This window comes from Dipodomys merriami, unplaced genomic scaffold, assembly GCF_024711535.1.
Source record: "Dipodomys merriami isolate MVZ:Mamm:240054 unplaced genomic scaffold, mDipMer1.0.p SCAF_533, whole genome shotgun sequence".
Classification (NCBI taxonomy): Eukaryota; Metazoa; Chordata; class Mammalia; order Rodentia; family Heteromyidae; genus Dipodomys; species Dipodomys merriami.
The window spans coordinates 427,190-454,787 of record NW_027206106.1 but is presented as its reverse complement, the minus strand read 5'-3'; the positions used below and the strand labels follow the sequence as shown (position 1 = coordinate 454,787).

Below are 27,598 nucleotides of genomic sequence, written 5' to 3'. Positions count from 1 at the left end.
AGGTGAAACAGTGCCCGTTGGCTGCGAGCTGGTGGGCCTGGGTATCTGGGCCGCTAGCATGCGCTAGCATGCGGTCTCTGTGTCATGGGTGGGTCTCACAGGCTTGGGTCTGTCTGTGTACCTCAGCCAAGTCTGTGTGGGCCAGAGGACCCGTCTCCCGTATGTTTGTGGCACCACCTACGTGTGTGTTCAGGAAGCCACGTTTGGGGACGGCATGGTAAACCTGCCTCTGGATGGCCAAAAGGAAAGCACTGGGCGGGGCCTGGGAGCAGCCCAGGCTGAGTCCCCAGCGGGGAATCGGGAGGACAGTGGAGCAACCCTCACGGGAACCCCTCCCCTCCTCCTGCACCACAGGCCTGGGCCCCAGCCTGGAGCCAGAGCCGGGAGGTCCTGGGCAGCCCGAGCCCCTCAGAATGAACTCGGGGCCACCCAACAGGTCTTACACTCCTGAGAGAGAAGGGAGGGCCGGAACCGCAGAGCCCTCCCCCGGCAGGCCCAGGCCCCCCAAACCCAGGACTCGCCAGTCCCTGCCAGGCAGGGCTGATTTCCTCTCCAGAAGCCCTGGCAGTGGGCAGAGGTTGACGGAATTCGGGGGACACACATGGCCACATACCCACACTCTTGAGCACGCACACGCGCACACACACACGTACATCCAGGCACACGTGGTGAGCATGCTGGCTCACATGGACATGTGCACACTCGTGCACACGTGTGCACACACATACATATGCTCCCTGGGACACCCCCCTTACCCCTGAGCTGCCGGCACCACTCTCTCTGGGCCCCAGCTAACCCCTGCCCTCCCCCTGCCCTCCCCATGGCCACCGCCTCTGCAGACCCGGCCCTCCCCCCCACCTTGCAGCCCTCCCCCTCCCCACCTCCTTGCCCCCTCCCTCTGTGCTTCCTGCGTGACCTCCCTCCCCGTGTCCTCCCCCTGCCCTCCCTGCGCTCTCCCCCTGCCCTCCCTGCGCTCTCCCCCTGCCCTCCCCCTCCCGTGTCCTCCCCTTCCCCTGCCCTCCCCCTCCCAGTGCTCTCCCCCTCCCTGTGCCCTCCCCTCCCCGTGCCCTCCCCCTCCCCTCCCCGTGCCCTACCCTCCCTGTGCCCTCCCCCTCCCCGTGCCCTCCCCCTCCCCGCGCCCTCCCCCTCCCGGCGCCCTCCCCCTCCCGGTGCCCTCCCCCTCCCCGCGCCCTCCCCCTGCCCTCCCCGCGCCCTCCCCCTCCTGGCGCCCTCCCCCTGCTCTCCCCGCCCCCCCCCCCCCCGCGCGCTCCCGCCCGCTCCAGCTCCATTCATTCACGGTTGGCGCCCAGCCCCAGCCGCGCGGCGCGGAGCGGAGCCGGAGCGAGGTGCGCGGCGGGGCGGGCGGAGCGGCTCCCGCACCGCACGGCACCGCAGCGCAGCCGCCGCCGCACGCGGGGCTCGGGGCTCGGGCGGTCGGACTCCGGCCCCGCGGCGCCCTGCGGAGGCGGAGGCACGCGGCGGGCTCCGCGCCATGGGGGCCGTGATGGGCACCTTCTCCTCCCTGCAGACCAGACAAAGACGGCCCTCCAAAGGTAGGCGCCGCCCGGCCCGACCCGCACCGGACCGGACCGGACCCGGACCCCCCCCCCGCCCCCCCCCCCGCCCCGCCCCGGGCCCGTTCACAGGTGGGGCCGCCGCTGCCTCCGCCCCCGGCCCGGGACGCGGGGCTCCGCGCCCTCTGCGCCCTCAGCCCCTCCGCCCAGGCCCGCGGCCCCGGCCCAGACCACTGCAAGCCAAAGGAATCGGCGGCGCGGGGGGGGGGGGGGGGGGGGGATCCGCAGGGGTCGGGGGATCCGCGGGGTGGGGGGATGCGCGGGGGGCGGGGGATCCGCGGGGTGGGGGGATGCGCGGGGTGGGGGGATCCGCGGGGGGCGGGGATCCGCGGGGTGGGGGGATGCGCGGGGGGGGGCGGGGGATCCGCGGGGGTCGGGGATGCGCGGGGGGGGGGGGCGGGGGGCGGGGATCCGCGGGGTCGGGGGATCCGTGGGGGAATCCGCGGGGGTCGGGGATCCGCGGGGGTCGGGGGATCCGCGGGGTCGGGGATCCGCGGGGGTCGGGGGATCCGCGGGGGTCGGGGGATCCGCGGGGGAATCCGCGGGGGTCGGGGGATCCGCGGGGGTCGGGGATCCGCGGGGTCAGGGATCCGCGGGGGTCGGGGATGCGCGGGGGGCGGGGATCCGCGGGGGTCGGGGGATCCGCGGGGGGCAGGGGATGCGCGGGGGTCGGGGGATCCGCGGGGGAATCCGCGGGGGTCGGGGGATCCGCGGGGGTCGGGGATCCGCGGGGGGCAGGGGATGCGCGGGGGGCGGGGATCCGCGGGGGTCGGGGGATCCGCGGGGGGCAGGGGATGCGCGGGGGTCGGGGGATCCGCGGGGGAATCCGCGGGGGTCGGGGGATCCGCGGGGGTCGGGGATCCGCGGGGGGCGGGGATCCGCGGGGGTCGGGGATGCGCGGGGTCGGGCACCCGCGTCCAGCCCCACCGCCCCGGAGGGCACCCGCCCGGCTCAGGCACGGCCGCCACTGCCCAGCCCAGGCGCCGGCCCGGTGGCGTGTCAGGCCGGGCGCCAAGCTGGCCACCACGTTGGGCAGAGGTGCAGGCAGCAGGCAGGGTTGGGCCGGTGAAGGGAGAACGCCCCAAGCACTGACCACGCCAGCACCTGCCGACAGGTGCCAGTGCCCGGCCTTCCACGGCTAGCGGCACGGCCGGCAGGTGATGGCGGACCCCAGGGCACAGTCCACAGTGTCGGGTGATGGCGGACCCCGGGGCACAGTCCGGTGTCGGGTGATGGCGGACCCCGGGGCACAGTCCACAGTGTCGGGTGATGGCGGACCCCGGGGCACAGTCCAGTGTCGGGTGATGGCGGACCCCGGGGCACAGTCCACAGTGTCAGGTGATGGCGGACCCCGGGGCACAGTCCACAGTGTCAGGTGATGGCGGACCCCAGGGCACAGTTCACGGCTAGCAGCACGGCTGTTTCTGGTGATGGTGGGCCCCTGGGCACAGTTCACGGCTAGCAGCACGGCTGTTTCTGGTGATGGCGGACCCCAGGGCACAGTTCACGGCTAGCAGCATGGCTGTTTCTGGTGATGGTGGGCCCCAGGGCACAGTTCACGGCTAGCAGCACGGCTGTTTCTGGTGATGGTGGGCCCCAGGGCACAGTCTACGGCTAGCAGCACGGCTGTTTCTGGTGATGGTGGGCCCCTGGGCACAGTCCACCCCTGGGGCGTGTTCCTACCCAGGGATCAGGACTGCGAGTCCTCCCGGGGACCTACCCTTGGAATCTCAGGAAGAAGGGCGCCAACTCGGGCCCAAGCCCCAGAGACATTAGGCTGCCCAGCACAAGGAAGAGGTTCATGAGTGCAGGTCCCAGCAGACAGACCAGTCAGGCCGGACGCAGGCCACTCTGGCCCACCTGCAGGCCAGCACAGCCTGGCCCAGGCCTCCATGTCCAGCCCTGCCTCTCGAGCACAGAATCCAGGTGTCATCCGTCCTGGTCATTTGCTTGACCACCACGAGGTCCCAGAGGCCAGGGGTGGTGAGGCACAGTGAACTCAGGTTTGTTCTAAAACACCATCTGAGCTTGCTCCCCTGGAGAGGCGCGAGGGGGTCTCAGCCCGGTCCAGGGTCCCCTGCGCTCTCCAAGCCTCAGCCTCTGTGAGACAGAGCGGAGCGGGTAGGAATGCTGCCGGGGGAGAGGGGGGAGGGGGTTCGCGCCAGACACTGATGCCCAGGCCTCGGCCAACCAGCGGAAGTTGCTGGAGGATGAGAGGATCTGCGGGATGGATTTGGAACTCTGTGCGTAGCCCTGGGGAAGAGAGTGCGGCTCAGACCTTAGCGATGCCTTTCCGTTCTCCTCCCCCCAAACTCCAGCTCCCCCTTCCCCCCAACTCCTGAAAACACTTGGCTTTCTCTCCCAAGACCCTCGAAAGGCAAGAGGGAGTACCAGAGTGCGGGCTGTTTAACCCCCTCGGTGTTTGTTTCATGACCTTTAAGTACTTGTACAGAAGGGTTGTCATTTAGCAGAGCAGCTTATGAATACAACCCGTCCTGATCAACATCACCTGTTCAGCATTCTCACCCGTTCATTCCCCCCACCCTCCTTCCCTCGTTTTTCTTAATTTTGCGTAATACGCACTAATTCCTTGACTTCATTCTGCCCAACCCCTTCTCCCCTGCGCTCGCCTGCCATGTTTGTTGAAAGCTCCTAGAAGGCCCAAGGCCACTGTCTGCACCCGAGGCAAGCGAGGCAAGCCGCTGGAAGCCTAGGTGGTGCTCAGAGTCAGCCGGTGTCTCCCCCCCCTCCGCACCCCACTGGGACGCGGGCTGCTCCCCCTGGGTCTCCACGGCAGGCCACTGGAGCTGGCAGAGTCCGTCCGTGAGGGCCGGCGGTCAACAAGCACAGCCTGGCTGTCACCTCCCCGGCAGTGCCTCAGTGTCTGTATGAAGGAAGCTGTATTAGACGTTTCCTCCGGTTCCTTTCAGCTCCCAGATTCTAAGGTTCTTATTGCCCGTGTTTCTCATCAGAGCGGCTGCTAGGATCTCTGAGACGCCAGGCTCAGCTGTGATTAGGTGCAGTCGGAAGAGCCTGGCTGGGATTTTCAGCTCAGGAATCAGTCTCCCTGCTGGGTTCAAGTCCAGGCTCTGCCACTGACTAGCCCTATGACTAAGCCTTGTTTTCTTCAACTGTAAGACAGGGACAGTGGCAGTTAATCTCTTAAAATAGATGTTGTGGTGTGTGCACTTCAGCGCCCGGCCCAGGCTCTGCTGCGTAACAGGTGTCAGCAAGCTGTGGGTCTGTTGGATGTGTGGCTCTCCTGCCACCCCGGCAGTGGGCGGTGCCTTCCGGAATGCTCTTCCAGCCTAGTGCCGCAACTGGGCCGACAGGCGTGGGATGTTGATGCTGGGCTGCAGCCTCTGCTGGCTCCTGCTTGTCACGTCAGGACCCGGTGCTTTGGGAACACACTCTAGAAACACGCCTCTTCAAAGGGGGCCACGCTTCTGCGTGAGGTCACTTACGGGCTGCCCTACTGAATAAACCCATTCAGGCTCACCTCCTGTTCTTTCTGTTTGTTTGTGGTCTCTGTGTGTCTTTAATTAGAAAAGCCCTGCTCCGGGTATGGGGCCTCTGTCCCCTGCAAGGGAGGAGGGTGGCCCGACCGGTCAGCACCGTGGACAGGGCTGGCCGGCTTGAGTGGGGAAGAGGGGCCGCGGGGCTGGCTGCCGCTGGCTCAGGCATCCCACTACACACGCTGTGCCCAGTCAGCCCTTGGTGTAGGCAGCTGTCACTTGGGGAAGGGAGCAGTTTCGCTCTCCACAGTGCCCCAGGTGCGTCACCCACCCCCAGAGCTCTCCACGTGTCTAAGGCCACTGGCGAGACAGAGATGGGGGACCCACCCCGTGACTCCTCAGCCAGACAGCCCGTGGAGGGCCTGCTGAGACCAGCCGTGGGGTTTCTGGTGGGAGACCAGGAAGCAGTGGGTGCCCTGGCCAGGGAGAGGGGGAGCGGCGCAGAGGCGGCGGTCCTGACCGGCACCCGGTCTTGGACTCAAGGGCTTCAGGATGAAGAAATGCCAGTTAGTTAGTCTGTGAAAGGGAGTCTGCATGAGAGGCGCACTGGCATGCAGTGGGCTTTGCCCATCGCTGTCCTTGTTTGTCCTGACGCTAACACGCTTCTCACCATCCAGGAGTTCACCGCACGCCTCCCACAGGGGCCCAGGGAGACCCCCAGCCCCAGGGGAGAGGGACTTGTCCCCTGAATGCCTAGACTCTTTCAAGGTGTGCATCCTTGTGACTCACGCCAGGTGTGGAGCTGAGCAGCAGCACAGGTGTCAGTCCCATCCCCACAGGAGGACACTTGTTCTGGTCATTCTTCTCAGTCCCCAGCTTGTTTTGTGTTTGCACATAGTAGTTACTCAACAAAACGGTGGGTAGACTGTACACAGTGAACGGCTGGTTCACAGGAAAAGTTAGCCTCCCGCTGGAACCCTTCCCAGCCCTCTGCCTGGAATGGTTCTGTTGTTCTGTCTGTTGCCTTTGAATCGGCTCTGTCTGTGCAATGTACTGAGTCTGTTTGAGAGCACCGTCCTGCTCCCATCCCCCGTGTACCAGGAGCCCCACGGCAGAACCCCAGAAGAAGCTCAGAGGGGCTCAGGTGGAACAGAAAGAGGCCGGTGGAAAGATGCACACACGGCCTGAGATCAGTGAGGCTTCCCGCTGGTCCCTGGAGCAGGACCAGGCTCACACCCCTGCCCGCCAGGCAGGGCCTCAGCACTAAGGCTCAGTGAGCAGCTCAGAGGACAGAGGCTGCAGAGAGAGGAGAAGAGCCCGTGAATGAAGCAGCGAGTGACAGGAGTGACTGAAGCAGGAGTGCGTGGGTGCCGGGGGACCCCGGGGGGTGGGGTGTGCGCACACGCGTGTGGCGGGACCCACAAACGACGGGGTGTATGAGTGCCAAGCCTGTCACTGGGTCCAGACGTGGTGGCTGTGGGGTCTGTGGAGATGCCAGTGTGTGTCTGTGTGTGTGTGTGTGTGTGTGTGTGTGTGTGTGTGTGTGCACGCACGTGCGCACAAGATGGCTTGGAGGGACGTGGAATGGTGGAACAGATGTGAAGTCTGAGTTGGCTCCTGGGAGAAGCCCTGTCATATTCTGCGTAATGTTCTGAAGCCGGCCCTCCCTTTCCTCAGGCAGGATTTAGGAGAGACAAGGAGAGAGTTAGAAAGAGACAAGGAGTCCCGGAGCCTCGGAGAAACTCCTTTCAAGGCTTCACCTCCCACAGGTGACATCTTAAGTAGGTCACTTTCTAGAAGTAGCTGTCACCGGTGGGGGCACTACTCTGCGACCAGCACTTTGGACTCGATTCTTGTTATTCCAAGCCAAATTACAAGCTGGCTCTGTGTGTGTGTGTGTGTGTGTGTGTGTGTGTGTGTGTGTGCGCGTGCGTGCGCTTGTGTGTGTGTGCGTGCGCGCACATATGTGTGCGTGTGCATGCGCGCGCGTGTGTGCATGTGTGTGTGCATGTGTGTGTGCATGTGTGTGCGTGCGTGCGTGTGTGCGCACGCGTGTGTGTGTGTGCGTGCGTGCGTGCACATATGTGTGTGTGCGTGTGCATGCGCGCGTGTGTGTGTGCGCGTGCGTGTGTGCGTGTGTGTGTGCGCGCGCGCGTGTGTGTGTGTGTGTGTGTCAGGAGCCACACTCCACTCGCATCCCATTGCCAGGAGGACATGTCCTGGTAAGGACCCCCTGGCTAAAGTGCAGAGGAGTCTCGGAATCGAACCCTTCTCTCTCAATTCATAGACAGAGCCCTCTGAGCCTCAGTCTCCTTCTCTATAAAATGGGGAACGGGGGTAGGGTGATGAGGGGTGAGCCCAGAACTGATACCTTGAGCCCTTTGGGGTCTTGTGTTCGGTCCCAGGGCGGTGTCCCCTCCTGGGTGACCCTACCTGTCCCGTGGCAGTGCCGGTCTCCCCGTTCCTTGACCACCAGACCCCTGAACAGTTTTTTGTTACCCTCCACGGGAGGTTGTCAACTTCAGGTGCTAAGAGAGATCCCCGATGGTGCACAGGGCATTAATTATTACAGTATTATTAGCTATAACGATAATAATTGTTAATATTAAGAGTAACCGATATTAAAACTAGCTAACGCTGACCCCCTCCACTCATCCCGGAACCTTGCTCTGGCATTTCCTGGGTTATTTACCAGTTTCAGTCCGAGAGTTCAAGGTGCTGTGAACAGTTCTCATTTTTCAGATGAGGAAACTGAGTCTCTAAGAAAAGAGGACGTGCCTGTTCAGGGTGGCAGAATGGGAGGACAGTAGAGTCGTCCCAAAGCAGACAGAGCCCGAGCTGCTCACTGGCTCGCTGACGCTAGCTCCTCCTACCAGCTTCCGCCGTGGAGCCTGGCAGCCGACATGCACTCGCGGGGTGGGGAGACCCGTGGGGGGAGGCTGGCGCACCCCATTACCCGTGCTGAGCAGCCAAGCTGCCTGCACGCCCGAGCAGACCACCCCTGCGTCTGTCTCCATTGGAGCTGACACTGTACATGCTTGACTATGAAATGAGTGGGGGCAGAAGGCCAACTAGCAAATTCATTTAATAGGATTACACGTCTCTCCTCTGTGCTAATCGTGCATGGGAACTGGGTTGGTCTACCTTTGTGACAGCCATCACAGCCCGTCAGGGCCAGATGCAGCCAGCGTTTAAACATCTCCAAGTCTGTCGGGCGGCAGAGCCGGGGTTCCACGGGGTCCAGAGGACGGGGAGGGCTCAGTCAGTGGCTTCATCCGCCTGTCTCTGCCAGGGAGCCCCATGAAGAGCCTGCGATCTGTTTTCTTTGTGCCCTCTCCTTCCCTGGCCCAAGTCCAGTTCCGCATATGTAGGTGAGCAGAGACCTGGATTCAAATCCCTATTGGCTATGTGGCCTGGGGAGTGGGGGGGGTGAGCCTTCATCAACATATAATCGAGAAGGCCACGGTTGGCAGCTCCCCCCAAGGCTGTTAGAGGAGTAAGTGCAGCAAGCCAAGGGTGGAAGACACGTGTTCAGCATAGAGAAAGAACGTCACAAAAGAAAGCTGTCACCTACCTGCTCTCTAGATCACTGCTGCTTCACGCCTGGTCCCCAGACCAGCAGCCCAGCCTCCCCCAGGAACGTGCTAGAAGTGCAGAATTCCAGCTTCCCACTCAGACCCGGGAGAGTCCCCAGCTCCAAGAGATGCGGGAGCCCTTGCCTCACCTGGGGGTGGGGATCACCCTGCATGATTCCATGTGCGGTAGCCATCGTGGTGGTCAGGTAGGGGAGATGCTAGTCACGGTGGTGATGGTGTCCGTGTCGGTGGTAAAGTGACGAGTAGATTGGAGACACTCCCTCCCCTGTCCCCGACCTTCTCAGAAGGGATTCCAGACCCAAGAACTCAAATTTCATCAGTTGTATTTGACAAAAGCAGGAAAGAACAGATCAGCTCATGCCTCAGGTTTCCTCTCTCGTGTGTCGTTGGAACTTTCAGCGTGGAGTCAGGCCTCCGTGAAGGTCTGTGGAGAGAAGGGAGAAGCGTGGAGAAGCACGCATATGCTCTTGGACACACCAAGAGCCAAGTGTCCTGCCTCCCAGGACCACGTGGGTGACCAGGGAGCAGCTCTCCGTGCTACGGGCGTGCACGTCCACCAACCCCAGACTTGCAGGGGCCCTGCAGTATTTCTCTGGCAAGTCGGGAAGGTGTATTGGCACTTCTGCGTCCCGGAAACCTCCAAGTGTCGGACTAGCCTGATTCCTTGTGCCGCCGCCCTGCCCGGAGCTGGGGCCAGCCCTGCTCGGTCCACGCTGAGGCCTGGGGGCGGTGGAAGGAGCGGTGCCTTCCTCCAGCCACACGCAGAGTGCCCCCCCCCCCATCCTCGCTGTGAAACGGGGCTGGGAAGCACCTTTGGCCCGAGCATTGCTCCTCAGCTCTAGCGCCAAAGGCCCGCCAGTCCTGGCCGCGGGGCCCCGCCACCCTGGGAGTGCCTCCAGGACAGCGTCAGAGCAGTGCGTGCACACCGGCCTCTGCCCCGCACAGGGCCAGGGGCGCGCGGCACACACGTGTCATTCCTGTTCCTAGTGGAGACTGGGGTGGGCGTAACCAATGATGCCAGCCCAGGGCCACGCGCGCATGTGGACGGCCGTCGCTGTGTCCCTGGCCCTGCGGCTCTGAGCCAGGGTCCTGGGGGGTCGTGTGTGGCGGGTGGCCTGCTGCGGAAGGTGAGCTGGGCTCGGGGCGCCGGGGCCCCGGGGCTATTCTGTAAAATAAGGCATTGGTTTGGAGACTAAACCTCAGGCGGCAGCCCCCGGGTTTGCTTCCTTGGGTGTGGCCCTGGCTAACTGTTTCTGCTGGGCCTTAGGCTTCTCCTCTGCCCACTGGGTTAGGAGCTCCCACCACGGGGGCTCCTTGGGAAGAGTGATGGAGCAGGAGCGGCTAGCGGGCGTCTCCCAGGTGGCTCAGGAGGGGAGGGGATGGAAAGAGCAAAGACGATTCGGTCCTAGAGAGGCCTGAAGCCTTTATCCATCTCTGGAGTTGATTGATCACGCCTGCACTATCCTGGAACAAAGTCAAGCAAGGGAGGGTGAGGGGAAAGAAGAGTCTGGAAGAAAATGTAAACAGGCGGTTGCAGGTAGCCAGCTGCCTGCCTTGCAAGAGCTCTCCAGATAGGGAGAATTAATTGCTTGTTGTCATTTCATTGTTGCAATTACACTTGTTAAGAGAGAGAGAGGGGATCCAGGTAGGAAGAGCTCCAGTGGAGACACAGCTGGGCGAGGGGGGACAGGACCCGAGCTAGACACTCCAGGCTGTAGAGCGCCGTGTGCGGTTTGCAGAGGGTGGAAACTGAGGCAGGCTTCTCACCCCCCCATGCCCAGCCCCCACTGCGGTGGTCCCAAGCTTCTAAACCACCCAGGGACTCATGTCACCAGAAGCCGTTCTTTGAAGGATGCGTGTGGTCTGTTCACGGGTGAAGAGATGCTTGCCACGTGGCGTGCGGCACCGCTCTGGGCTCACACCAGATTATCTCATTCGATGGTCAGAAGCCCAAGACTCTACCGTAAAAGTAAGAAAATAGAATCTCAGAGAGGACACGCAAAGGACAGGCTGAGGTCCCGGCCGGAGAGGGCAGGGACAGTGTTGGAGGCGGGGTTTGGCTTTCCCTAGGCCCGAGGCTCTGCACCTGTGCTTAGACCTGGCTCCGTGTGACATCGAGGGACGTCACATGGCATCTGGACTGCCTGCACAGCCGGCCTGTGCACAAAGGGAGCACGGCCACGCTGTGCTCGATGGCCTGACTCACTTCTTGTACTCCTGTGCTCCCCGTAGTCCCTGACCTGCTCCTGTGCTCCCTGACCTGCTCCCTGTGCTCCCTGACCTGCCCCCGTGCTCCCTGACCTGCTCCCCGTGCTCTACGTGCTCCCCAACCCACTCCCGGTGCTCCCCGTGCTCCCTGACCTGCTCCCCATGCTCCCTGACCCGCTCCCGGTGCTCCACGTGCTCCCTGACCCGCTCCTGGTGCTCCCCGTGCTCCCTGACCTGCTCCTGGTGCTCCATGTGCTCCCTGACCTGCTCCTGGTGCTCCACGTGCTCCCTGACCTGCTCCTGGTGCTCCACGTGCTCCCTGACCTGCTCCTGGTGCTCCATGTGCTCCCTGACCTGCTCCTGGTGCTCCACGTGCTCCCTGACCCGCTCCTGGTGCTCCATGTGCTCCCTGACCCACTCCTGGTGCTCCCCACGGTCCCTGACCTGCTCCTGGTGCTCCACGTGCTCCCTGACCCGCTCCTGGTGCTCCACGTGCTCCCTGACCCGCTCCTGGTGCTCCACGTGCTCCCTGACCCGCTCCTGGTGCTCCCCACGGTCCCTGACCCGCTCCTGGTGCTCCCCGTGCTCCCTGACCTGCTCCTGGTGCTCCACGTGCTCCCTGACCCGCTCCTGGTGCTCCCCGTGCTCCCTGACCCGCTCCTGGTGCTCCATGTGCTCCCTGACCCACTCCTGGTGCTCCCCACGGTCCCTGACCTGCTCCTGGTGCTCCACGTGCTCCCTGACCCGCTCCTGGTGCTCCACGTGCTCCCTGACCCGCTCCTGGTGCTCCACGTGCTCCCTGACCCGCTCCTGGTGCTCCCCGTGCTCCCTGACCCGCTCCTGGTGCTCCATGTGCTCCCTGACCCGCTCCTGGTGCTCCCCGTGCTCCCTGACCCGCTCCTGGTGCTCCATGTGCTCCCTGACCCACTCCTGGTGCTCCCCACGGTCCCTGACCTGCTCCTGGTGCTCCACGTGCTCCCTGACCCGCTCCTGGTGCTCCACGTGCTCCCTGACCCGCTCCTGGTGCTCCACGTGCTCCCTGACCCGCTCCTGGTGCTCCCCACGGTCCCTGACCCGCTCCTGGTGCTCCCCGTGCTCCCTGACCTGCTCCTGGTGCTCCATGTGCTCCCTGACCCGCTCCTGGTGCTCCCCACGGTCCCTGACCCGCTCCTGGTGCTCCCCACGGTCCCTGACCTGCTCCTGGTGCTCCCTGACCTGCTCTCTGTGCTCCCTGACCCACTTACTGTGCTCCCCACACTCCCTGACCCACTCCTGGTGCTCCATGTGCTCCCTGACCTGCTCCCTCTGCCCCCATGCTCCCTGACCTGCCCCCGTGCTCCCTGACCTGCTCCCCGTGCTCCCTGACCTGCCCCCGTGCTCCCTGACCTTCTCCCCGTGCTCCCTGACCTGCCCCCATACTCCCTGACCTTCTCCCCGTGCTCCCTGACCTGCCCCCATACTCCCTGACCTTCTCCCCGTGCTCCCTGACCTGCCCCCATACTCCCTGACCTTCTCCCCGTGCTCCCTGACCTGCCCCCGTGCTCCCTGACCTGCTCCCCGTGCCCCCTGACCTGCTCCCCGTGCTCCCTGACCTGCCCCCGTGCTCCCTGACCTGCCCCCGTGCTCCCTGACCTGCTCCCTGTGCTCCCTGGCCTGCTCCCCGTGCTCCCTGACCTGCCTCCCACCCCCCACCGTCCCCTCTGCCCCCCGCGCCCTGCCTCCCACCCCCCACCGTCCCCTCTGCCCCCCACGCCCTGCCTCCCGCCCCCCCACTGTTCCCTCTGCCCCCCACGCCCTGCCTCCCGCCCCCCCACTGTTCCCTCTGCCCCCCACGCCCTGCCTACCGCCCCCCACCGTCCCCTCTGCCCCCCACGCCCTGCCTCCCGCCCCCCACTGTTCCCTCTGCCCCCCACGCCCTGCCTCCCGCCCCCCACCGTCCCCTCTGCCCTCTGGAACCGACAGCAGACCCTCCCACCCCTTCTTCTGTTCTCCTTTCTTGGCTGACTTCCAACGCTTTGGGGAGCAATAAACCAAGTCAGGAGCTCGAGAAAGGCTGAACTGAGCTCAGCGTCACTGTGGTGTTTACATGGCGTCCATCTGCACAGCCGTCCTCCCCGCGCCCCCTCTCTGCCCTGCCAGTGGGCACGCGGTGCCGGCGCTCGCTGAAGCGGTGCAGTCTGGAGCCTGGCTCTGTGTCCCTTAAGCTGTGTGGCCTTGGTAGATCACCTACTGTCTCTGAGCCTCAGACCCTTCCTCTGTAAAAGCAGGATGTTGTCCCCTCCTGGGTTGATGCAGAGCTTCCTGGGAAGGCGTCTGCGCGAGCCTGCTCCCCGGCCGACACTCAGCTGAGAGCTAGAGCCATTGCCTGTGCTGTGGTTTGCGTCTGACTGTAGGCTATGCGGAGATGAGGAGCACATCTCCACCAAGAGCTGTCTGGATGGTTATGGTGTCATGCTGGGGCCACACAGAATCTCCACAGGCACCGAGGAGAAGCACTTGAGCAGCAGTGTCTGTCAGGCCCGCATCGGACGCTGCTGGGGGCCCGGTGTATCCTGCGCCTCGTCTACAGCCGCAGTTCTAGACACTGGGCTGAGGGTGACAGTTCCTGGCCCGAGCTCCCACCCCTCACCTGTTACCAGGGAGACACCGCCGTCCATCACCGGCTCTCTTCTGGTGCCTGGTTTGACCCCAGCGACCTTCCTCCCAGAGCTCCAAGCAGGCACCGCAGGTTCAGAATCTGAGGATGGACAAGAGTCTCTCACCTCAGTCCTGACCACATCCACGTTTGCATTTCCCTCCGCATAGTGCTCTCTGCCTGGTTTTGTGGGTGTGTAGTTCTGTGTGTGTGTGTGCGCACACGTGCGCACATATCTCTGTGTGTTAAACTGTTCTTCCAGGCTGAAAGACCGTTCTCATAATTTGTGTGTTGGATTATATGAAAAAAACTCTCTGGCCTTTCAGAATCCTGCTTGCAATGTCAGGTCAAGTAACAGCTCACAGTGGGAGGAAACAGAGTTAGAACCTAGAGAAGCAAAATCCACGCACAAGCCACCATCAGGAGCAACATAAGGTGGTATATGAGTATGAGTTTTCACCCTTTCAAAAGAGGTAACAGTAGCTGGGTGCCGGTGGCTCACACCTGTAATCCTAACTACTCAGGAAGCTGAAATCTGAGGATCACGATTCAAAGCCAGCCCAGGCAGGAAAGTCTGTGAGACCCTTATCTCCATTTAACCACCAAAAAAAACTGGAAATGGCACTGTGGCTTCAAGTGGTAGAGTGCTGACCTTGAGCTTAAGAGCTGAGGGACAGCGCCCAGGTCCAGAGTTCAAGCCCCACGACCGCCACCACCACCAACAAAGCAAGGTAACACCGTGACATCTCGAAGGTAGTTGTAGACTAGAGCTGCCTGTTCTTTAGAGCAGGGCTAGATGCTACAGCAAACAAACCCCAGTGCTGGAGTGGCTTAATCCACATCTGCAGCGCTGGTGCAGCCGGGGGCTTCCTTTCACCTGGGCTCCTTCCACCCATCCATCACTCCTTCCACACCAGCGCCTCCTCCTTGTCCAAGTGAAAGAGGAGGTGGCATGCTCCCTCATTGCCGCTTTGCCCTGGCGGTGCCAGCATCCCCAGGGCATGGATTTCACGGGAGAGGGCTCCGAACAGCTGCCGTGAGACGTGAGGGCAGGAAAGGTGGTCTCCGGCCAGCCCGGCAGCAACCAGGTCTCGAGGAGGGACACTGGAGGTTGTGTCAGGACTGCTCAGCGGCGTCTACCAGGGACAGCGGTTTGGATGGACCCCGGCCATCTGGGTGGAGTTCTAACCCCCCAGGAGTCTCGGTCCCGTTGCCGCGTGGACACTGTCAGCAGGAGCAGGGCAGCTCAAGGATCAGTCAGTGGTCGGTGGACAGCCTGGCCTGCTTTGGAAGTCCTGCCCTGCCCGGGGCCAAGACCTGCGGCCCTCATGTTGACCACCCCCCAGGGCTGTGGGCAGCGTCCCGGGAGCTCTGAGAAGCGTGCGGCTCGGCGCGCCTGCTGTGTGGTTTGTGATCGGAGTTAATGGGAGTGTGCTCCTGGCAGATGGGCCCCTGCTGGGTGTGCCAGCACAATCAGGCTCCTCAACCTCCACAGCTTGCCGCCAGCGGCTAGGAGTCTGCCAGCGCAAATGCCACCCTGTGAGGCCTCGGCGCAGCCAGCAGCCTCCCCTGGGAACAGGCCTGCCCCCTCCCTGCCCCGCAGGTAAGGTCTGTTGCCGGCTGCATGGCGGATGTTCCAGCAGCTTCTCCCTGATCTCCGAAAGGAAGCGGGCAGGAGGGAGAGCAGCATCCAGTGCTTAGCGATTTCCTCCAGAGTGTGCTTGGGACAAAGGAACGTTGGCGCTTTGGCGATCACATCTGCAGTGCTGGTGAAGTCACTGACCCTTCCCAGAGCCTGGGCAGGATCTATAGCTACCCTGGGAGGCCCTAGGCGCCCGGGTAGACTGATGAGCCGCTTGCCCCAAGTTGATGCAAGTTTAACTCCCCCCCCCTTGGTCTTTATGAGGCTGGGGGGGTGGGAGGTTGGGGTGGGAATCGCTCCACCACAGGCCTGTGTAAACCAGGAGACCACACTGAGTGGTTCTGGCAGCCTCCCCTGGAGTCGCAGTCTGACGGGGGCTCACCTGCTCTCCCGCGGAGAGCCTTGGCTCCCGGGACCAGGGTCTACTCTGATCATGCCCATAAAGGGCTGGGCAGAGCAGGCTGATGGTGGCTGGACTCCTCGGCGGTGCTCTGGGAAGCTCTGCCAGGCATAATTATCACATGGATAATTACACAATTCAGAGCCTGCTGCAGAATCCTGGGCATATGCCAGAACAAGAGGCAAGTTCTGGAATTGTGGCCGCTTACCGCCTCTGAGAGTCGGGCAATCCTTTCTCCTCCCTGTAATCCACCTGGAAGGTGCGGGGCGTGGCAGACGTGAAGCCCCGGGAGGCAGGAAGTGCTCTGACAGGAGGGCTCCCCCGGGGGTCACTTACCCCTGACCAGGGCCTTCTCCAGGTTACCCCCCCCCCGCAGCATCGTTCACATCTTCCTGGCCCTCTGTACGTCAGCGGGCATCTCCAAGTGCTCTGGGGCGTGCCCGGAGTGGGGCAGCTCCTGCCCCTTAGCTGCCCCTCAGCCCCTGTCCTCTTCACAGCCAGCAGCCCAAGGGTCCAAGAACCCCAGCTCGGACGAAAGCCCCGTGTCCCCTCCTCACGGGCTGCGACAGTTGACTGCAGCCATACCTCCAGGCTTCCGCCTCACCTTCCTGCCCCCTGCACCAGCTGGGCCCTGGGCAGGTCACCTCTGCATTCTGGTAGGGCCTTTCCGCCTCCCGGCGCCTCCAGGAACATCTGTCCTCAGCCGCTCTGCCCGGCACCTACAGTCCTTCCTTGCCTTCCCACCGCCCTCAGCCCCAGCCCCCTCCTTCCCAGCCAGCCCCACTGGATGCAGCAGGCACGCGCTTCGCACGGCCCCTCCAACCCCATCTGCCATGCCTGGCCGTTCCAGGGCTCTGGAGCCAGACCGAGTGGGTTTGCCCCCCGGCTCCCTCACTGCCAAACTCGTGTGACCTTGGGCACGCTTCTGATCTCTGTTGTGTCTCTGTGCCTTCCTTCCCCTGCGTTGCAGAGCCCCAGTAATAGAACCTGTCTTGTACGGCTGTCAGCAAGGTTCAGCGGTGTAATTCATGTAAAGCACTCACAGTATAATAAGGAGCGCGTGGTAACTGTGTTAGCAAATGTTTGCAGCCTACCCCAAGGTAGACATCACAAAATGTCACTTCAGAGGGGGAAAATGTTAGATTTCAACTAGTCTGCACTTCCATTTTACAGAGGGAGACGGAGGGACGCAGCAGCTGGCAGGGTCTGCTGTGTGGCCCGAGCCCAGCCCCGCCCGGCTGGGGGGCCAGTGAGCGAGCAGTGTGCGGCAGAGTTCTGCCCGGTGCTCGCCCGCCCGGGCCCCAGGAGCTCACGGAGGGAGGCACAGGGAGTCCTGAGAGAAGAAAGACATACCTGGCTTTGTTCCAGGTCGCTCTGGGGAGGGGCCTCTGACAGCAAGGGCGCCAGGCCCCGGAGCTTTGCCCAAGGCTGCACTCCGGGGTTCGGTCTGGAGGCCCGGCTGATTAGGTGCCCTGTGTGCCCACCGTCAGGGCAGGGACCTGGGCGGCAGCCCCGGCTGGGTAAGCGGCGCTGTCCAGGGCAAGCGCCGGTCTCTCTGAGGGCCCCAGGAGAGGGGCTAGGAGCACGTGCGCCCTGCCCGGCCAGCCCAACCCCAGCTCCAGCGTGTGGCAGTTGGTCAGCCTGGGGCAAGGGACATAGCCTCAGCTTCCTCTTCCGTAAAGTGGGGGACACCAGATACCACCCCTGGATGTCGTGAGCATGACGTGGCTGACCTGCATCTCCACGGTGGTGCTGAGACTCGGTGAACGACTCCAGACTGGCTCAGAGCTTCTAGAAGAGGCTCCGCAAGGATCCTGAACTTCTGGAAGAGGCTTGTGAGCATCTGGTAAAGGCCTTCACGAGGCACTTAGTGCCCGCACAGTCCGCGTGCCCCCCGCCCCCTAGTCCTGAGAAGGACTCAAAGGGGTTCTGCCAATGGGCAGTTCCTCCTCCAGTTAACTTGGGAGCCCGTGACCTTTCCTGTCGTGTGCGCCTCTGACTCACACTGCAGCATTGCAGTGCCAGCCAGATGTGTGACAAGCCCTTTCCCGGGCAGATGAGGGCAGGCAGGAGTGTTCTAGAAGCTTCTGGGGCAGGCATGGGGGTGGGGAGAGCGTCTGACTAGAGTCTGGCCAGTTCAAGGGAGAAGTAGGGAGCGTAACGGGTGGGCTGGGTGCTCCTCAGCTCCTCTGGGCTGCCACCCCGGGCCACCAGCTTCTGTGTGGAGTCTCCAGGGCAGCGTGCCGCCGGGCAGGGGAGGGTCTGGGCGCAGAGTGAGAGCGCGGCTGGGTGCTCGCTGCCCGGAGAGGAGAACATGGGCTCCGTGTCCCCGCCCCTGCGTGCTGTTAGGGCTGACGACAGCCCGTGTCCGTGGGCATTTTGGGTGCAGAGGCTCTGTCTGTGTTCTGTCCCATCATCCTGCAGACCCTTGTGGTCGTATTCCTCAGCCCAGGGGTGCGGTGTCCGCGGTGAGCTGTCAGCGCAGGGGTGCGGTGTCCGCGGTGAGCTGTCAGCGCAGGGGTGCGGTGTCCAGGGTGAGCTGTCAGCGCAGGGGTGCGGTGTCTGTGGTGAGCTGTCAGCGCAGGGGTGCGGTGTCCGCGGTGAGCTGTCAGCGCAGGGGTGCGGTGTCCGCGGTGAGCTGTCAGCACAGGGGTGCAGTGTCCAGGGTGAGCTGTTAGCGCAGGGGTGCGGTGTCCAGGGTGAGCTGTCAGCCCAGGGGTGCGGTGTCCGCGGTGAGCTGTCAGCGCAGGGGTGCGGTGTCCAGGGTGAGCTGTCAGCGCAGGGGTGCGGTGTCCAGGGTGAGCTGTCAGCGCAGGGGTGCGGTGTCCGCGGTGAGCTGTCAGCGCAGGGGTGCAGTGTCCAGGGTGAGCTGTCAGCGCAGGGGTGCGGTGTCCGCGGTGAGCTGTCAGCGCAGGGGTGCAGTGTCCAGGGTGAGCTGTCAGCGCAGGGGTGCAGTGTCTGCAGTGAGCTGTCAGCGCAGGGGTGCGCTGTCCAAGGTGAGCTGTCAGCGCAGGGGTGCGGTGTCCAGGGTGAGCTGTCAGCGCAGGGGTGCGCTGTCCAAGGTGAGCTGTCAGCGCAGGGGTGCGGTGTCCGCGGTGAGCTGTCAGCGCAGGGGTGCGGTGTCCGCGGTGAGCTGTCAGCGCAGGGGTGCAGTGTCCAGGGTGAGCTGTCAGCGCAGGGGTGCGGTGTCCAGGGTGAGCTGTCAGCGCAGGGGTGCGGTGTCCAGGGTGAGCTGTCAGCGCAGGGGTGCGGTGTCCGCGGTGAGCTGTCAGCGCAGGGGTGCGGTGTCCGTGGTGAGCTGTCAGCGCAGGGGTGCGGTGTCCAGGGTGAGCTGTCAGCACAGGAGTGCGGTGTCTGTGGTGAGCTGTCAGCGCAGGGGTGCGGTGTCCGCGGTGAGCTGCCAGCGCAGGGGTGCGGTGTCCGCGGTGAGCTGTCAGCGCAGGGGTGCGGTGTCCAGGGTGAGCTGTCAGCACAGGAGTGCGGTGTCCAGGGTGAGCTGTCAGCACAGGAGTGCGGTGTCTGTGGTGAGCTGTCAGCGCAGGGGTGCGGTGTCCGCGGTGAGCTGCCAGCGCAGGGGTGCGGTGTCCGCGGTGAGCTGTCAGCGCAGGGGTGCGGTGTCCAGGGTGAGCTGTCAGCACAGGAGTGCGGTGTCCAGGGTGAGCTGTCAGCACAGGAGTGCGGTGTCTGTGGTGAGCTGTCAGCGCAGGGGTGCGGTGTCCGCGGTGAGCTGTCAGCGCAGGGGTGCGGTGTCCGCGGTGAGCTGTCAGCGCAGGGGTGCGGTGTCTGCGGTGAGCTGTCAGCGCAGGGGTGCGGTGTCCAGGGTGAGCTGTCAGCCCAGGGGTGCGGTGTCCAGGGTGAGCTGTCAGCGCAGGGGTGCGGTGTCCGCGGTGAGCTGTCAGCGCAGGGGTGCGGTGTCCAGGGTGAGCTGTCAGCGCAGGGGTGCGGTGTCCAGGGTGAGCTGTCAGCACAGGGGTGCGGTGTCCAGGGTGAGCTGTCAGCCCAGGAGTGCGGTGTCCGCGGTGAGCTGTCAGCGCAGGGGTGCGGTGTCCAGGGTGAGCTGTCAGCACAGGGGTGCGGTGTCCAGGGTGAGCTGTCAGCGCAGGGGTGCGGTGTCCGCGGTGAGCTGTCAGCGCAGGGGTGCGGTGTCCAGGGTGAGCTGTCAGCACAGGGGTGCAGTGTCCAGGGTGAGCTGTCAGCGCAGGGGTGCGGTGTCCGCGGTGAGCTGTCAGCGCAGGGGTGCGGTGTCCGTGGTGAGCTGTCAGCGCAGGGGTGCGGTGTCCGTGGTGAGCTGTCAGCGCAGGGGTGCGGTGTCCGCAGTGAGCTGTCAGCGCAGGGGTGCGGTGTCCAGGGTGAGCTGTCAGCGCAGGGGTGCGGTGTCCGTGGTGAGCTGTCAGCGCAGGGGTGCGGTGTCTGCAGTGAGCTGTCAGCGCAGGGGTGCGGTGTCCGCAGTGAGCTGTCAGCGCAGGGGTGTGGTGTCCAGGGTGAGCTGTCAGCGCAGGGGTGCGGTGTCTGCAGTGAGCTGTCAGCGCAGGGGTGCGGTGTCCAGGGTGAGTTGTCAGCGCAGGGGTGTGGTGTCCAGGGTGAGCTGTCAGCGCAGGGGTGCGGTGTCTGCAGTGGTGCTTTCCTGGCTTCTGCTGGTGGAGGGTGTGAGCCCATTTGGGTTTCTATAGTGAGATGCCAAAGGCTGGGAAACTGTACAAAGAGAAGCTCTCCAGCTCACAGTTCTGGAGATCGGAAGACCCACCTCTGGTGATGGACTGCTTACTGTCAGGGTCCCGAGACGGCAAATGACATAACCAGGGGCGTGTGTGTATGTGTGTGTGTGTTCGTGTGTGTGTGTTCATGTGTGTGTGCACATGTGCCCGTGTGTGCACGTGTCCACGTGTGTGCACACGCACGTGTCCATGTGTGCGTGTGTACGTGTGTGCACATGTGTGCGTGTGCACACGTGTGTGTGCATTGTGTGCATGTGGGTGTGCACATGGGGGGGTGGCTGCGTGTCCCCTGGCCTCTCCCTGGCTCTAGCAGTGGTCATGGTCGATGTGTGTGTGTGTGCGTGCGTGTGCGCGCACGTGTGTGTGTGTGTGTGCATGTGGGGGGTGGCTGCGTGTCCCCTGGCCTCTCCCTGGCTCAGCAGTGGCCATGGCCCACACCTGCTGTCGTCTGTCTGGAGTGCGCTGCTGGAGGAGGGGCTGCTGTGTGGGCAGGAAGGGAGGCTGTGCATGGCAGGTCTCCAGGGCGTGCTGCTGGATAGATTGTGGTGAGCATCAAACTCTGCCGCTCTGCTCTGGAAACATCTTTGCTGGAGGAGAGATTTGGCCCACAGCTTCCCAGAGGTGGCTTTGCAAAGTGAGCCACCTGACGGCGGGGGGGGGGGGGGGGGAAGGGGGGAGAATGGGACACGTGCCCTCAGGGCGCCCAGGGCCAAAGGCACCCCGCCCGGGGGGCTGGGGAGGTGCACCTGCGGCCCACACGCAGCAGCCAGAAGGGTCTCGGCGTCCAGGCAGGGCTGCCGGCGTTGGCATGCGGGGTGGGGGGAGGGTAAGCATACTTCCATGATCCCAACTCTGGCAGGCATCTGGCCCTCCTGAGCTCATGCTGCATTAACTGACACGAGGACAGTTATCCCCACCTTGGAGTCCGGTGGAGGAGAGCAGGCAGGGTGGTAGTTAGGAGAACAGACTCGGGCGTTAGCCCTCATGGCCTGTGATTCCAGCAAGTGCAGTTGGTCTCTCCGTTTGCGACAAGCACAGTGTGCCCGCTGCTCACTTCCCTCGCACCCAACTCCCCTGCCGGCCCTTGGTGCCCCTCTCTGCACAACCTGTACAAGCCGTGCCACAGCCCAGGAAGGAGGCCACGGAGTCGGGGCGGGGTGACAGCCTGGGATGGCCCCCTTGCTCCCAGCAGCCCTGGGGCGAGCTGGCTCCCAGCCCTGCCCTGCCCAGCCCAGCCACGCGGGCCTCGGACCACCGTCACCCATGCTCACACCAGCAGACCCAATGCCATCGGACGACAGGCAGAGAGCCGCAGGGCTCGCCCTGGTAGCGACATGCCCGGCCTCCCAGGGGCCCGGCAGAGAGAGCCCCCTCCGTGGTGGCACTGCTGGCCGCCAAAAAGCGACCGCCCAGGCCAGAGCCACGGAGTTTCCTGTGGCCGCCCCGCTCACCGCAGCACTCTTCCAAACCAGCCCTCTTTCTGCTGCTGGGGTCAGGGTCCCCGTGAGACTGGCCGGCCGGGGGACTCAGAACACAGACTCTGCTTACTGCCCCCACAGAGGAGGCCTCTGTGGACACCCCAAAAATGGGGCCGGACAGCCGGCGGGTCAGAGACATCTCTGCATTGACCCTGAAAGGCTTCCTCTCTGGTTCTCTCTGCCCTGGACATTCTGTCCACTGCAGGGTTGGTAGGGCTGGATAGCCTTACAAGAGGCCTTCAGCGCGGTGACTTCTAATCAGACCCCGCAGCGTCGGGGGTGCAGGCGAGGTGATCGTATACCCAGACCCCGCAGCGTCTGGGCTGCGGGCAGGGTGATCTTATACCCAGACCCCGCAGCGTCTGGGGTGTGGGCGAGATGATCTTATACCCAGACCCCGCAGCGTCTGGGATGCGGGTGAGGTGATCTTATACCCAGATCCTGCAGAGTCTGGGGTGCGGGCGGGGTGATTGCATACCCAGACCCCGCAGCGTCTGGGGTGCGGGTGCAGTGATTGTATACCCAGACCCCGCAGCGTCTGGGGTGTGGGCGAGGTGATCTTATACCCAGACCCCGCAGCGTCTGGGGTGCGGGTGAGGTGATCTTATACCCAGATCCTGCAGAGTCTGGGGTGCGGGCGGGGTGATTGCATACCCAGACCCCGCAGCGTCTGGGGCGCGGGTGCAGTGATTGTATACCCAGACCTCGCAGCGTCTGGGTGCGGATGAGGTGATCTTATACCCAGATCCTGCAGAGTCTGGGGTGCGGGCGAGGTGATTGTATACCCAGACCCTGCAGCGTCTGGGTGCGGGCGAGGTGATCTTATATCCAGACCCCGCAGCGTCTGGGGTGCAGGTGAGGTGATCTTATATCCAGACCCCGCAGCATCTGGGGTGTGGGTGAGGTGATTGTATACCCAGATCCTGCAGCAGCATCTGGGGTGCAGGCCGAGGTGACCTTATACCCAGACCCCGCAGCGTCTGGGGTGTGGGTGAGGTGATCTTATACCCAGACTCCGCAGCGTCTGAGGTGCGGGCGAGGTAATCATATACCCAGACCCCGCAGCGTCTGGGGTGCGGGCGAGGTGAGCGTATATCCAGACCCCGCAGCGTCTGGGTGTGGGCGAAGTGATCTTATACCCAAACCCTGCAGCGTCTGGGGTGCGGGCGAGGTGATCGTATACCCAGACCCCGCAGCGTCTGGGTGCGGGCGAGGTGATCGTATACCCAGACCCTGCAGCGTCTGGAGCCTGATGCATTCCTCTCAGCTGGGCCAGTTGTCACCCTGACCTTCTAAAGCTGGATTTGATCTCAATACTTCTGACTGCAAAACTTCATCTAAACTTACAGTGGGCTCTGGCCAGTCCTGGGGGCCAGACGTGGCAGCAGTTAATCTCCCGGGGAAAAGGCAGGCCTCTCACCTCCAGCCCTGACCCAGAAGGTGAGCTGGGCTGTCCAGTGCTTCTCTGCCAGCTCCAGGTAGTCACCAAAAGGCCAGAACTGGAGCTGTGGCTCCAGTGATAGAGTGCCAACCCTGAGCGTAAATGCTCAGGGACAGCACCTAGACCCCAGGTTCCGCACACACACACAACGATAAAACAACACAACAACCCTAAAAACACCTGATGCCAGAGGCCTGCCTGGCAGCTACACGAGTTGCAGATGGCAGATCTGAAATGCCAGAGAGATACCTGGCACCTGCAGGAGCTCGGGGTCCACTGACAGCCTTCCAGTTCTCACAGCCCAGTATCTGGAGCTGCCAGCCCCGGCTGCGGCCACACCCCAGTCACGCTGGAGCACCGTCACCATCGCTGTTCAGCCGTAGCCCACTGAATGGTGAGTGGAACGTAAGCTACAGTTCAGATCTGCCAGCCTTTACTAAACACCCACTGTGTTACTACACACAGTTACTATACACACCCACGGTGTTACTGTACACACCCACTGTGTTACTGTACACACCCACTGTGTTACTGTACACACCCACTGTGTTACTGTACACACCCACTGTTACTGTACATACACAGTGTTACCACACACCCACTGTTACTGTACACACCCAGTGTTACTGTACACACCCACAGTGCTACTATGCACACTACCGTATTGCTATGCATATACATATACATACCCACTGCGTTACTATGCACACTGTTACTATACAAACCACTGTGTTACTGCACACACTCACTGTTACACACACCCCCTGCGTTACTGCACACACTCACTGTTACATACACACCCTGCATTACTGTACACACCCCTTGTGCAACAGGCTGTACTGTGCCATCTGGAGGCTAGAAGGCGGATAATGAAATGTAGCCTGGAGACCCACACTTGTGTGGGAGTTGGGTCATCTGGGCTGGAGATGTGACAGCCATACCTCCCCCTGTGTACCGGACATGAAGTCCCGGGACCCAGCCTCCAAATCCAAACCGTCTCTAGAGTTGCTGCAAGGTGACAGCTGTGAAGACCCCTGGAGGTGTCCGGACTCACACTTGCCAAAGAAAGCAAAGAAGACACATATGCCGTCTGGGTCTGCTCAGGCTGCTGTGTTAACAAAACGCCGTAGATGAGAACAGGTGCTCATTGTTCACAGTTCTGGAGCTGGTCAGTCTGGGTCAGAGCCCAGCAGGGCTCAGCGGAGCCACAGAGCTGGGTCAGTGCCCACAGGGGCAGGGGAGGGGGATACCGGCCAGCCGGACACCAGGCCACTTCCTCCCCGCCCTCACCGGCCACGGTCGGCCCTGGGGAGGAGGCCAGCACCCTGCTGGGGTGGGGAGGGGCGCGGCCACCCTGAGCCCACAGCAGATGCTGGGTAGACCCCGGCCGCCCCCCTGTGCACACCCGAGGAGCTTCTGCTTGTTCATTCCCAGAGGTGGCAGGAAAGGGCTTGTGGAGCACATGGTGAAACAGTGAACGCACCTCCTGTTGGCAAAACACAGGTTATAACAGCACCTGTGCTGATATTTCACTAAAGGTGGGAAGTGTCCGGAGTTGGGCTGAGAAAGGGAAGTATTTTAGACAAAACTGTATCCTCGCACACCGCAGCTTCCTTAGTTTGGTTGGATTTTCATGGTGTGATAAACGAGGGCCGTGTGGGGTGAATGCTATTAGTTTCCCTTGGGTCCCTTCCCGACATTGATCTGGCAGTAACGCCGGTTTCCCTTGCGGCACTGCGGGCTTGTCATTTTATGCTCTTCCTTGCTTGTTAACCACCTGAGCTCGGCCAGCGCCACACACCTCCAGTGGAATTTGCACGTGTCATCAGTTTTCTCTAATTTCCGCTCCTTCACCAGGTGTTCACCGAAACCAGCAAGCCAGCGGCCCAACACAGACAGTGCCGAGAAACTGGTCACACCCGAGCGTGCTCGCTGGAACGCGCGCGGTTTAATGTTGCAGACTTTCCTTCGCTGTCATCCGCTTACCGCCCCGGATGCTGTCATGGGTGTGTGTGGTGCTGGGGACTCGGTGCTGGGCTGAGAGAAGTATTGTTTGTGGTGCTGGGCTTCACGGTGTCCTGTTTGCTTTTTGTTTTCTGTTGTGCTCTCTCTCTGTTTCTTCTTTCCGGCCTTTTTATTTAATTGAGCACATATGTTTGTATTTTTGTCCTTTTCTCATATTGGCTTTTTGTGTTACATCCCTGGATTGTTTTTGGTGGTTGTGGTACAAGTTGTACATTCTTCACCCCAGTGCGTTTTTAAAGATAACACCATTGTGTAGCCCAAGCTGGCTTTGAACTTGCAGACCCTCCTTCCTGCCAAGTCAGGAAGGATCTAGGTTCAGAGCATTTGAAAATTAGGACCTCTGCTACGGCCTGAACGATGCGAAAACGTCACAGCAGTGGAACGCAGCTCTGTGTGTTGAAAGTCTCACCGGACGTTGATTCTCCTACCTTGAATAGTCGAGGGCTTTTGTGTTGATCTAGATTCTACATTGCCAAGTTCTCCGCCCCTTACCACGCTCCTGCGCTCTTGCTTTCAGCCCGGGATTTCCTTTAATACCCTTTTCAGTGTTTGTGACGTTCAGTTTTCTTTGGTCGGAAATTGCTTTTATTCTGTTTCGTTATCGTGTGTCATTTTGCCATGTGTACGTGGCTAGCTTTTAAACAGATTTCAGCCTTTTCAAGATGTTTTCTGGAGCTTTATCAGAGTTTGTTGTAAAATCGCTTTCTTGTATTTGTTTCTTGATTACAGAGAGCTGCTGACGCTAGAGGTCAGAGGTCAGGAGACTGGTTCTATTGCTTTGTCCGCCCTTCCAGAGCAGTCTGGTTTGGCGACTGGAGCCCTGGAGTCGGCTGTGGACCTGTGCTTTGCTGTTTGTCTCCTTTCTCCCCCTGGGGCTCACGATTCTGACTGCGCGCTGGGTCTCACGCATAAGTGAGCCACTGAGACTCACGCACAAGTGAGCCGACCAGTAGGCTCCGTTTGCCCTCAGTGGGGAGGCAGGAAGAGGCCTGGTTCCTTCAGTCTAGCTTACCTGAGGGCGGGTGCGGCCTGAGAAAGAGCACCTCCCTCCCATTGGTCCCTCTTAGTGGGACCCACTAGAGCCTCACCCAGAGCCTGGCTGGCCTCTGGCTCCTAAGCCCTGAAAGACAGGAGACCCTTCCTGCCCAGACCCTGGCTCCTTGTGCGTCGGCCCCTCTACCTTCCAGCCCTGCCCCCGGCTCTGCCGGGCTCTGCTTGTTTCTGTGTCCTGGGAACCAGCCTCCACAGGGGCCAGCACCAGCCACAGCCCAGGGGTGGAGTGGGAAGACGCCCTGGCAGGACTCCCAGTCGTCCCTAGCTTTCCAGGGAGGACTGCTTTTCTGCACCAGGGGCCCATTGTAGCCCTCGTTTTCCAGGCCTCCCCAGCGTCTGTTTCTGCAGGCTTTCCTTTTCTTTGCAGGTGGAAGTTGGTCTGCCACGGTCTGTGTTGTACCCAAAGCCGGTACCTTCTATGAACCCAGCCAGTTAGACACTAGTGTCATCCATTTATACAGTCAGATCCACTTAGGTCTGGGTACATATTCATTACATATTTGGTTTTTGAACCTTGGATCTGTCTTGGTTGATTTTCCTGCTGACTGAGTTGTATCTTAGTGGATTTCTTCTAGCCCTGTGGGTGGTGTGTATTCAGTTTTTATTTGTCTAAAGCTTTTGGTTGATTCTTCTTCTGAAGGTATGGTTTCACTGAGAACTCGCCGCCGGTGGTCCATGATTTTCCCTTTACAGGTGAGCGATGCCGTTGCCTGGCGTCTGGCTTCTGTAGGGGACAGCGGCTGGAGCCCAGCAGCTGTGCACGTCGGCTGGGCCTGCACCCCCTCCGCCCGCACCGAGACGTCTCTGCCACGGTTGTGCTGTCTGCCGCACCTCTTGAAGTGCACGTGCCCTCTGAACAGCCCTGCAGGCCCGTGTGGGGCCCCACTCCGCCCTCCACCTCCCAGGCACTGCTCACTGTTTTGCCCTTTGTCTCCCTCGCTTGTGTTCTGGGTAACATATCGTTAGGACGCACGTCTTTATTCTCTCCATAGTTGTGTCTAATTTGCTCTTTATTCATCCCATCCATTGAGACTGAAAATGTTTAATATTTTTGTTATTTATACATGTTCTATATTCTCATGTAAATCTGCTAAGGTATCTTTTTGTGCTTTTGTTTTTGTTTTTTGGGGTTTTTTTGTCATGGGTCTTGAACTCTGGGCCTGGGCGCTGTCCCTGCGCTCTTCAGCTCAAGGGAACACTCTACCGCCTGAGCCACAGCGCCACTTCCTGTTTTCTGGTAGTTAATTGGAGACAAGAGTCTCAGGGACTTTCCTGCCCGGACTTTGACCCGTGATCCTCAGATCTCAGCCTCCTGAGTAGCTAGGATGATGACAGGCCTGAGCCTCGGCTTCCACCAGCTAAGGTATCTTTGTAGC

At 62.0% G+C, this 27,598-nt stretch overlaps 1 protein-coding gene across 5 annotated transcripts in view; it reads left to right on the top strand.

The window, feature by feature from the left end:
* Kcnip1 (potassium voltage-gated channel interacting protein 1) overlaps positions 1-27,598 on the top strand; it is a 180,667-nt gene that overhangs the window by 54,493 nt on the left and 98,576 nt on the right. Inside the window, exon 1 of one of the 5 annotated variants that reach the window (XM_069999219.1) lies at positions 1,455-1,553. The exons of 3 other annotated variants lie outside the window; for them this stretch is intronic. In XM_069999219.1, the coding sequence (XP_069855320.1) occupies positions 1,493-1,553 (61 nt within the window). In that variant the 5' untranslated portion in view covers positions 1,455-1,492. Of the gene's footprint in view, positions 1-1,454; positions 1,554-27,598 lie in introns of those variants that run through there. One more of the 5 variants, XM_069999221.1, reaches the window with a different exon arrangement.